Below are 11,056 nucleotides of genomic sequence, written 5' to 3'. Positions count from 1 at the left end.
GGGGGGGGGGGGGGGGGGGGGGAGTGTTCAAAAGAGCTGAGCAGTGATGGACAAGGCTCTGTTTTATTGTGATTTGATGCATCTTTGCTTCGTTTTAGCCTTCAAAAATGTTTCTTTGTAAAAGGTGAAAGTGATTGGATATGTTTGAATGTTTGGGGCAAGCCTTTCGAGGTGGGGCCAAGCTCTTTTCCCTGAAAAAAGAATGCAAAAAGAAAAGCTTCAGCTGGGTTTTTTGTTTTCCTAAGACCTTGTTTGTTGAACTTGAACCAGAAACTCAAATTCAACCTTCAATGAAACTTGATGGATTGGAGGCAGCAGTGAAAGTCTAAGCGAATAATTCCTTGGCTTTTACAGAAAGATAAACATCCCAACAATGGGGGAATGAAAGTCAATTGAAAGATGAAACTACAAACAGATTTACAGATTTACCCATTTACCAAGACTACGGTAAAGAGAGTCTTCTTCATTCACATTCACCAACCAGAGAGAGAGAGAGAGAGAGGAAGCAAACAAAAAAGGGAGTCCTATGGATGGGAGGCAAGGGGGAGATATGGTCAGATCAGGTTGACGTCCCAGAGATTGCTAGGGATACTGTTTGCAGCTATCAGTAGAATTGTTGTTTTGCTGAATGGGAATCCAAGCTGTGCAGTCAAAAAAACACATAGCAAAAGAAGATTAAGTACTTCTACCACAATGGTACTTTCTCTTTCTCTTTCTCTTTGGCATAGGATGCCTATTTCCCATGCAACTTGACACGCGTATTCCCCTTATTGGCTTTAAAAAGAATACCCATCAAAAGCTACTGTAATTCTACACCCATATTTTTATATCCAACACTGGCTAAGTGACTCACAAGCTACGTTGGTCGACTGCAATCTTTTCTTGAATGTAGAATACAGACAGTGATGGCAAAGGGGTTTTGGAAGGTGGGGTGTTGATACCATCCCATGGAGTAGTTTGGCTATGATTTGTCAAAGGAGAGAAAAACAACAAAAGAAAAGATGACTGACTGAGTAGTCTTTGAGAGTGATGTTTCTTGATGAAGTGACAAAGGCTTTATTTTTCAAGGAACCTTCTCCTTGCAATGCTTTCTTCTTTAGTTTGTTGATTGAAGGGTATGGGCGGTGCCAAAAGCTTGAGCTGTCAATCGGAAGTATGGTTGAGAGATGGAAAGAGAGAGATTTGGCTTCTCTGTCAAAGTGCATTCTTGTTTCAGCCTTTTGCTACGCTCCTGCATCTGGTGAGCCCTCCTTCCTCTCAAGGAAAAGTGAAAGGCCCAATTTACCATTGAAAGACAACTGATACAATAGTCGAGGAATCAAATGGTAGAATATCCATATCAGCATTTACATCTTTGGTTTGATCCTTTCTCAAAGTTAGTCACTATAGTTCATTAGGACTCCTTACAACTTTCACAGACTAAGTTCAGGCATTTACACAACTACAAATACCATGGCTAGTCATCTTCTTGTATCAGCCTAAGCATAGCTTAAATACCATTCCCTTGATCACTTATACCAAGCGTAGCTTAAGGGGGCATGGGTGAAACAATGAAAATGTAGCTGAAAACCTGCTAAAAGCTGTAGATTTTGATCATCTGAGCGATGATGTTCATCACAAAGTAAACAACTAGGCAATAAATCACAGAGAAGAATCCAAATACACCGAATTCAATAAATGCATAGAAGATCCCATTCTGGTTTAACAAAAACCACAGCTTGAAACCCGCAGCAATTTTCTAAACCCTCAAACAAATTGAACCAAGAAACAATGGTTGGCACAGCTTCCAATCATACCATCGTGAACTGGAACAAATAAGCCCAGTTCCCTGCACCGCCAAGAACTCTCTCTCTCTCTCTCTCTCTCTCTCTATTAGTCTCTCCTCTGTGGCCTGTGTCTTATCTTGAATCTAAAACCATAGTACGGAATGGAAAGCCGGCTCCAAATATACAAGAAAGATCTCCAGCTGGACAAGGTTATCCTTACCTCGAGGCTTTGGTAGCTTGTCTAATTGATTCACAAAAGGTATGGTTAAAATTCAGGTAAGCGTAAATCAAACTTCGTGAGGTAATGACTCCAAAAAATTGGGAAAAGAATCTTGAATTTTCGGCTGGAAAAGTTCTAAGTTGAGAAGATACCGGTTTCAGTGTGATCCTACCGGAATCATTTTCAACGCTGCTGCAACTGGCATGCCAAGAAATCCAAACAACACGGTGACAAACCATTGCTGGGAGTTTAGAGGATAGGTGTTTGCAAATGTTCCCAGGAATTGGATGATTATGATCTGGAAAAGTACAGTGCAAGCGAGAACTGCCACAAAGACATAGTTCTTCAATATTCCTTCAAGCACATTTATCTTCTCCATGTCTCTTGAGCTTATCTCATTGAAAACCTACATGGACCAGAAATTTATCAACAGGAACATGGATGCCATTCTGCTAGTATCAGAAGTCGAGCATCTGTGTAGAAGGAAAGAATTGGGAGAAACAAATTACCTGACAAAAGACGAATGCATTGAAAATCAGTGTATTCAGTATCAATTCAGAGTCTGGGCCATCAAGATGAAAAAGAGCCTGCCCTCTTGTCTGGAGAAACCAAACTATTACAAACTGATATATTGACTGCCCCAAGATATTTCTCCACATCACGTTGCTGATGAAATTCCCTTTCCGACCAACTGGCAATCTCTTCATCAAGTCATCAGTAGGAGGTTCAGTTGCCAATGCAAGTGCTCCTAGTGTATCCATTATCATATTGACCCATAGCAGTTGCACAGCAGTGAGGGGAGCATTTCCTGAGAAAATATTACTCGCAAATGAAGTATTGTCCTTGAACTTTTTACTTATACAAGGGATATTATACCTTAAAAAAAATCAATGTCAGCTAACCTGTCAAACAGGCTGAAGAAAAATTGACGATGAGTGCAACCACATTCACAGTTAGCTGAAACTGAACGAATTTCTGGATGTTTATGTAAACTGAACGTCCCCATTTGGCAACAGTAGCAATTGTAGAGAAGTTGTCATCGAGAATTATTACATCAGCACTCTCTTTTGCCACCTGCATTACGTTTTATGCCATTAACTTAAAAATCGTGTCTACACAATATGTTCGGTAAAAGATTAATTATTTGACCAGCAAACCCATCCAACTACACCGAACCTCCCACTAACAAAAATTTAACAACAGTATGTTCAATGCTAAATTAATAGTTTTATGCCCGAATCACAGATCTCAAAATAGCCTCATATCAATGAAAATGTATTCCTTACTTATAAATTTATGATCGGGACTCTTTTCCAACCATCCTCAACATGATTATCTCTTAAAGACTATTAAAAAGTACCTCAGTCCCAGCAATGCCCATAGCTAATCCAATATCTGCTTCATGGAGCGCCGGAGCATCATTTGTGCCATCCCCAGTCACTGCAACAACTTCTTGAAAAGTGGTCCGTAAGTGCTTTACAAGAGTATGTTTATCCATTGGTGAAGATCGAGCCATGACCTGAGCAAGAAATACCAAATTTTTTCGGCACACCAATTCTTGCAGGGTTAATATTAAGAGGATGTATGACAGTATTATAGTTTCAGAATCAAAATTCTTTTAAATGTACCTGAATTTTTGGTAGTATTTCACTCCACTCTTCCTCCTTCTCACGGAATTCAGGACCTTCAATTGCTATGCCATCGTCAGTCAAGATTCCACATTCCCTGGCTATTGCTTTTGCGGTGGTGATGTTATCTCCCGTAACCATCCGTACGGTTATACCGGCGGCCTTGCAAATCGCAACAGACTCCTTGACACCCGGACGAACGGGGTCCTTAATGCCAACAATTCCTATGCACGTGTAGCCACTCATGGGAATCGGACTTTCAGACTGATACTCACCATCAATGTCCATGTAAGCCAAGCACAATGTTCGAAGAGCTTCTCCCGCAAATTCTTCGATCGTTTCCTTCAAAAAGCTGATGGACTCTTCATTGAGAGGAGCTGCCTCACCGTTCGAGTCAAGAAATTTGTCACATGAAGCCAAAACGATCTCTGAAGCACCTTTGCTGTGTGCGCGGAAGCCACCGGCTGGGAGCTCCAAAACAACACCCATTCGTTTCTTCACAGAATTGAAGGGATCGACTCTCGCGATCTTTGACTTTTGGCGTTCTTTCTGAAAATCCCCACCAAGCAGAAGGCCGAATTCCAGAAGAGCAGATTCGGTGGGCGTCCCAAGTATCTCATTCTCGCCATCTTTGTTCTTGACGATTTCTCCACCGGTGTTGTTAAATATCGATTGCAGTAAACTACCAACAGCGGAGTCGGGAAGTTCTGAACGATAATCAGAACACTTACTAGAATTGCCAACTTCCTTGACCTTACCGCAGATGCAGGCTTTCACAACAGTCATGTGGTTAGTCGTCAATGTCCCAGTTTTGTCACTACAAATAGTAGTAGCTGATCCCATCGTCTCACAAGCAGCTAAGTGCCTGACAAGTGCCTTATCGTTCATCATCTTTTTCATAGCAAAAGCAAGGCTCAGTGTCACTGCCAAAGGCAGCCCTTCGGGCACAGCAACCACAACAATAGTTACGGCAACAGCAAAAAATTCCAAAACTTCCATTGCTTCATCTCCGGACCAGCTGAAGTAAGACCCTTCTCGTAGCTTGCGAGTGAACAATCCTTGAACCAATACAGCGAAAGTTATGACAGCAAAAAACAGGCCTATTTTACCAATAATTGTTGCCACCCCATTTAGCTTTACCTGCAAAGGAGTCTCGTCGTCTCCTCCTTCACTTAGAGTGGCCATCAGTTTTCCCCATTGGGTTCTCATGCCTACAGAAGTCACAACCATCTTACACGAACCATCCTGAACCTTTGTTCCGGACAAGAGGAAAGGGTTTTGACAACTTACGTTAACTGGTTCGCTCTCACCTGTTAAACTAGATTCATTTATCAGAAGAGAGTACCCTGAAACAAAAAGTCCATCTGCTGGTACCTGATCACCCATGGCAAGATGAACAATATCACCAGGAAGAAGTTCGTATATAGAAATCTTTTGTCTCAACCCATTTCGGGTAACCTGAACCGCAATTTTCTTCTTTTCCTTGTCCAAATCCTTGAACTGAAGCGATTGTCTATAGTCACTGGTAGCAGTGACAAATACAACAAGTAAGATACTCGCAACAATGCCGAGCCCATCATGAGCACCCTTCGGCCATCCTTCCATCGCTATGCCAACAAGAAGGGAAACTACAGCACAGAACGCGAGTATCATTAGAGTTGTATCCTGGAGAGCGTCCCAAAGAAAGAGCAAAAATCCTCGAGATGGGCTTTCGGTGAATTTGTTAATTCCATAAATGTCTTGTCTTTTCTCTATCAAATGGTCTGTAGTAGAAATGCCCGTCTCCGTTGATGTAGCAAGCTTAGTTGCAATACCCTCTGCACCCCCATGAATTTTCAGCTTCTTCACATCACGGCCGTCAACAATGGAGCCTGCTTCATCTGCACAAATTTGAAAACCTGCCTGTCTGACCCCTTCAGGCACAACGTAATCAGGATACAAATCCAACCCTGCAGGCGTTCAAAGACAATTCAACGTGAATTACTAATGTATAACCACAGTTTTCAGTTGATCGCATAATCAAAACCTTCCTTAATTACCATTGATGAACTGAAGCGCTGCTTGTGAAACCAAAACTGCAACTCTGAACTTCTCCTGCAACGGTGGTTGAAAAAGAACAATTCAGCATGATAAGAAAAGAAAATCGAATTGCAGATCATAGTTGTTGTTGTTCAAGATGGGACTCCGATGCATATTAGAAAATTGTGAAAAACAAGTTTACAGTGACTAGTTATCACACCTATACTCCGTCCAAAAACTTTCATAACCATCACAAACTAATAATGAACACCTCGAACATACTTTCTACATCCACTTGCATATTTTCACGAGTTGTGACAAAATGGAATTGAAATCTGTTATTCAGATTGGGCCATACATGGAATTGAAGATACAAAAATAAAGAAAACGGAGTAATTATTCGGATTCAGTATTCAGAACATCCACCTACTACATCAAGTTCTTAGGTTCAAGAATATGATAAGGGGGGCAAGAATTAGAATCAATGAGAGACCTGAATGGAGCGTCTAATAGCATCAGCCTCAAATCGTTTAGAGAGATTAGCAGTAAATCGAAACCTTCTTCTACGATTCTTCACCAACCAGCAAAGCCGCCTCCATCTCTGAAGCGCTTCTTCCGACGAGTTCTTCGGCTTCACGTCCCCGAAATTCTCATTCAAATAACTTTCCATCCGACCTTCAATTTCAAGATCTACAGCTATTAAAGAAAAACAACAACTCTAGATCTTGCTTCAGCTTCAAGATCGGCACAGAAATCAAGCCACGACAAATGGCGATAAAAACGGAGTCAGAAGATGAAAAGAATCGGCCTCCTCCAAGTCCTCGATCTGATACAATAGTTTCTAATTGCGCTTCACTTGTTCTACTATTACCAGAAACAAGGAAACGTGAGCAATGAAGAATGAACAGAGAGGTTTAGTTCGTCCAATTAACACAGAGGAGAAAACAAGCTTTGAATCTTCAGCTCAGGCAGCTTCTTTTGGACTCCATGGGCTCCGGTGGCTGATTCTGCGAAATCTATTTATAATTGGTTGGTTTGGACCATTTTGACGGCTATTACAGTTACCGTGGATTGGAGGGCTTTGTCTCTCAATTTTGAATCCCATTTTCTATCTTTTTCCAGTTTTCTTCCTTCATATTTTTTAAATAAATATTTCAAAATTATTATACTTTTATTTTTTTTATGCTAAATTATATATAAAAACAAAATAGCACTCCTCAAAGTTTGTGTTCCTAAAAGGAAAAAAATAATAATTAGTATTGGTCCACCCATTTTTTTGTTTTGACAAATTAATAAAAATATTCTTGAATTTTGTATTTGGTCTAAAAATATTTTTGGATTAGTTTTATAGTATTTTGTTGAATTTTATTAATATTTCAAAAAAATTTATTAATACACTTCTAACTTAAAATTTATTTTTTTTTAAAAAAGTAACATTAAATTACTATCAATATATATAAACTTTTTAAGGTTATTTTTAAATATTTAGGCATATTTGTTAAACATCAACTATTTTTTAAAAAGTTTAAATGCTATTTTTGAAACACTATTAAAGTCTCTTTTCAAATTTTAATGGTACTTTTTAAACAAAAATATTAACCATCGTTATTTTTTATATATATATTTTTTTAAGTTTACGGGTATTTTTAGATTTTTTTTAATACAGTACAAAAATTAATAATATTTTTATTAATTTACATCTAGAGTTGAAAAAGGATGTTATGATAATTGAGTCATTACTATAAAAAATCATTAAAAGTAAATATCAATCTCTAATCTCTAATTATTTTACTTATCTACTTATTTTTATTAAATAGAAATAATTATCATTACAAAATCTATTGGTATAAATACAAAAGTAAATGTGTTTCATAATTTTTTTTAATAGCTGTTTCTTGTGTTTAATGGCATATAGACAAAAGTAAATAAAAGGATTAAATGCACAGACTATATAGTTAAGATTACATAAACTAAAATACTATTTGGGGTAGATACATGTATGCCAACTTGAACTAAATCAAAACTATTTATAAATAAAAAATAAAATTACATAAAATATGGTAATATTCAGAAACAAAAATGCTCTCGTAGCTCAGTTGGTTAGAGCACCCGTTTAGTAAGCGGGAGGTCTTGAGTTCGACTCTCAACGAGAGCATTATATTTTTTTACTTTTTTTCTTTATTTTTTTTTTTGTTCTGTTCTTTTTTATAGCCGAACAAAAAGCCTCTTAATTATGAAAATTTCCAGCAGCAAAAATGCTCTCGTAGCTCAGTTGGTTAGAGCACCCGTTTAGTTTAATTATGAAAATTTCCAGCAGCAAAAATGCTCTCGTAGCTCAGTTGGTTAGAGCACCCGTTTAGTAAGCGGGAGGTCTTGAGTTCGACTCTCAACGAGAGCATTATATTTTTTTACTTTTTTTCTTTATTTTTTTTTTGTTCTGTTCTTTTTTATAGCCGAACAAAAACCCTGTTAATTATGAAAATTTCCAGCAGCAAAAATGCTCTCGTAGCTCAGTTGGTTAGAGCACCCGTTTAGTAAGCGGGAGGTCTTGAGTTCGACTCTCAACGAGAGCATTATATTTTTTTACTTTTTTTCTTTATTTTTTTTTTGTTCTGTTCTTTTTTATAGCCGAACAAAAACCCTGTTAATTATGAAAATTTCCAGCAGCAAAAATGCTCTCGTAGCTCAGTTGGTTAGAGCACCCGTTTAGTAAGCGGGAGGTCTTGAGTTCGACTCTCAACAAGAGCATTATTTTTGTTTTACCTTTTTCCTTTGTCTTTTCTTTTTTCTCGCTGAACAAAAACCCCGCGGGATATGAAAAATCGAATGCGAGGGTTTTTGAAATTCCCACCCCCTCTGTAAAAACCCTCGCTTCTCGTCACCCGCCTGGAAATTTCTCTTCAATTCTTTAAACCCTAAGGCCTGCAAGATGAACGGTAAAGGTCCCGGACTCTTCTCCGACATAGGCAAGCAAGGCCGAGGTAAAAAGCTTATGCTCCTTCCCCCTCCTGCTATAACTTCATCTCATTGGTTACTGGAATTAGCTTTATCGCCAGCCTATTAGAAAACTCTTCCATGATTTGCAGACTTACTTTTCAAGGACTATAGCAATGACCAGAAGCTTACCATCGCCTCCTTTTCCGACATTGGAGTGGTATTCAACGCCTTCACATCATTTTCTTTTCTTTTCTGCCCTTGATCTGCTTCGTGTTTGATTCAGTATCGTTTACATCTTGATTCTGTAGTTTATATGTTTTTTTTTTCTTTGCTGTCCTGTTTTATCTTCTTGAAGACTAGACGAGTTCTTTATTTCATTTCAGTGGCAACTTTGATCAATGGATGGTGCGTTTCTGGAGGGCTATGACTGAAAATGTTTATGTAGTTATAAATTTAAATGTTTAACTTGTGTTTATCTATTACCTTGGAATAGGCCTTTGTAAAATTGGATACAAGATGTAAAGAATGGTCAAATCTCAACCATCCCTGGTTGCCTTTGAATCACATTAAGTTTTGAGGATGTAGGTCTACTGCTTCAAACGACTTGAAAACTTTGGTTCATTTGTGTGCCAGCATTGCCTTAGGCTGTGTCTTCCTCGAAATTCTATATGCGATCCGGAAGCCTGATTTACTAAAATTGTTGATAGTATTATTACTTGCTTTAATGTTGACAAGAATCTTAGTGAAAACTTGCCATCGATTTGGGTGTCTGAACTCGACTTAAGTGAAACATAAGTAATTTCTCTTTTGTCTTAGGGCCTGAACTCGACTGTGGTCAAGAGGGGAGGTCTTTACACAGGCAATGTGGCAGCACAATACAAGCATAAGAACTCTGTTCTTGATTTCAAATTTGACACCGAATCAAATGTAGTTGATCTTTGTCCTTATTTCCTGATAAGATTTAGATGTGTATTCTTTATATTTTCCAACATTGCATCATTCATGCAGATCTCCTCAGTCCTCACAGTTACAGATATTCTGCCATCCACACATGTCATTGCTTCATTGAGGCTCCCAGATTACAACTCCGGCAAGGTAATGTTTTCAAAGTAGACTTGAGATGAAACTATATTTATGATTTCCCCTATAAATTGCAAGCTCACAACCTTTGAGATTTAATATCTGCAAGTTCATCTGTTACAGTTGGAGGTTCAACATTTCCATGAGCATGCTACATTTACTACAGCCTTTTCTCTGAACAAGTCTCCTTCAGTAGATATTTCAGCAACCCTTGGGACACCCCACATCGCTTTTGGAGCGGAAGCTAGTTATTTAACAAATTCTGGTCTTTTTGCAAAGTATAATGCTGGGGTGAGTGTTCCAAAGGCAGATTCCAATGTATCAGCAATATTGTAAGTGCTTGTTCTAAGGGTTGTTCATTGTGATTTTGCCTTGATTAGTTTGATGTCTAGATGCACGCATTTTAATTTTATTGTATTATTACATGACCAACATGAAGATTGATGGGTAATAATATCAGGATGATTGCTGAGCAGTCATCGCATTTATTTTAAAGTTCGAACCTCCTGGGTGTATTCATCATTTTGAATCATAAAGACTTGATATGTGAAACATCTTGGAGTTAAAGTAAGCCACTTAATTGTTCATCAATTTTCTCTCTATTGTAGGGCTGATAAAGGGGACTCGGTAAGAGTGGCATACTTGCACCGTTTCAAACAGCTGAATGGGGGAGCTGTTGTGGGAGAAATCAGCAGAAAGTTCTCCACGAATGAGAATACATTGACAGTCGGATGTTCATATGTGGTTGACTCTCAAACAGTTGTGAAAGCTAAACTTAACAACCATGGCAATCTCGGGGCTCTTTTACAGCACCAGCTGACACCGAAGTCTTTTCTTACTGTATCTGGTGCATTTGACACGAATGCTTTGGCAAATTATCCCAAGTTTGGGTTGGCGCTATTTTTGAAGCCTTGAAATATCAAAAGGATTTATACAAGGGTGAATCTCAAACATGAGTAAGTCAATGTCTGTTTGTGTTGTCTCTGTAGTCATAATTCTTTGCTCTCATCTCTTTTTTTACTGTTGTGTAATAGATAAATAGATTCTTGACAGTTTCAGACATTTCCTTTTCCACTTATTTATGAGTGGAGAAAAAGATAAGAGTGGAATTGCAGATTATCATTTTTATCAAGATTTCTTTTTTTTTTTTTTTTTTTTTTTTTTACCGAATGAACCGGTCATTTTTATTATTAGTTCATTAAAAAAAAAAAATCCATAAGATTCTAGAGAGAAAATGAAATCTAAAATTGAGATTTGAGAGAATAAATGAAATCTAAAATAATATACTGATATTTAGGAGAAAAGTTATAAGAGAGAAATAAACATCAAACCAAAATAATATAAAGACTGGTGGACTGGGCAATTGGGTTAAACCGATTCTTGTTCTAATCAAATATTTTCTTGTT

General features: G+C 38.0%; 2 protein-coding genes and 4 non-coding genes across 6 annotated transcripts; 5 read left to right on the top strand and 1 right to left on the bottom strand.

Annotated features, from left to right (window-relative positions):
• Positions 1-392: 392 nt before the first annotated feature.
• Positions 393-6,737, bottom strand: LOC111480490 (calcium-transporting ATPase 1-like). Its single transcript, XM_023125560.1, has 7 exons — positions 6,127-6,737; positions 5,654-5,708; positions 3,615-5,563; positions 3,347-3,505; positions 2,889-3,060; positions 2,496-2,794; positions 393-2,392 (listed from the first exon to the last, which is right to left on the bottom strand). Exons 1-7 carry the CDS (start codon positions 6,301-6,303, stop codon positions 2,144-2,146), a joined length of 3,060 nt encoding a protein of 1,019 aa, XP_022981328.1. The 5' UTR covers positions 6,304-6,737; the 3' UTR covers positions 393-2,143.
• Positions 6,738-7,714: 977 nt separating this feature from the next.
• TRNAT-AGU lies at positions 7,715-7,788 on the top strand. Its single transcript has one exon. It is a non-coding gene; the product is annotated as a tRNA-Thr (tRNA).
• A 169-nt stretch (positions 7,789-7,957) lies between these two features.
• TRNAT-AGU lies at positions 7,958-8,031 on the top strand. The gene has a single exon. It is a non-coding gene; the product is annotated as a tRNA-Thr (tRNA).
• A 101-nt stretch (positions 8,032-8,132) lies between these two features.
• TRNAT-AGU lies at positions 8,133-8,206 on the top strand. The gene has a single exon. It is a non-coding gene; the product is annotated as a tRNA-Thr (tRNA).
• A 101-nt stretch (positions 8,207-8,307) lies between these two features.
• On the top strand, positions 8,308-8,381 carry TRNAT-AGU. The gene has a single exon. It is a non-coding gene; the product is annotated as a tRNA-Thr (tRNA).
• Positions 8,382-8,431: 50 nt separating this feature from the next.
• LOC111481261 (mitochondrial outer membrane protein porin 2-like) lies at positions 8,432-10,782 on the top strand. Its single transcript, XM_023126664.1, has 6 exons — positions 8,432-8,614; positions 8,720-8,787; positions 9,387-9,497; positions 9,579-9,665; positions 9,774-9,982; positions 10,259-10,782. Exons 1-6 carry the CDS (start codon positions 8,563-8,565, stop codon positions 10,563-10,565), a joined length of 834 nt encoding a protein of 277 aa, XP_022982432.1. The 5' UTR covers positions 8,432-8,562; the 3' UTR covers positions 10,566-10,782.
• The last annotated feature ends 274 nt before the right edge of the window (positions 10,783-11,056 follow it).

This window comes from Cucurbita maxima, unplaced genomic scaffold (assembly GCF_002738345.1).
Source record: "Cucurbita maxima cultivar Rimu unplaced genomic scaffold, Cmax_1.0 Cma_Scf00006, whole genome shotgun sequence".
NCBI classification, from domain to species: domain Eukaryota; kingdom Viridiplantae; phylum Streptophyta; class Magnoliopsida; order Cucurbitales; family Cucurbitaceae; genus Cucurbita; species Cucurbita maxima.
Note: the sequence above shows the minus strand (reverse complement) of the source record. Positions and strands in the feature narration are given on the sequence as shown.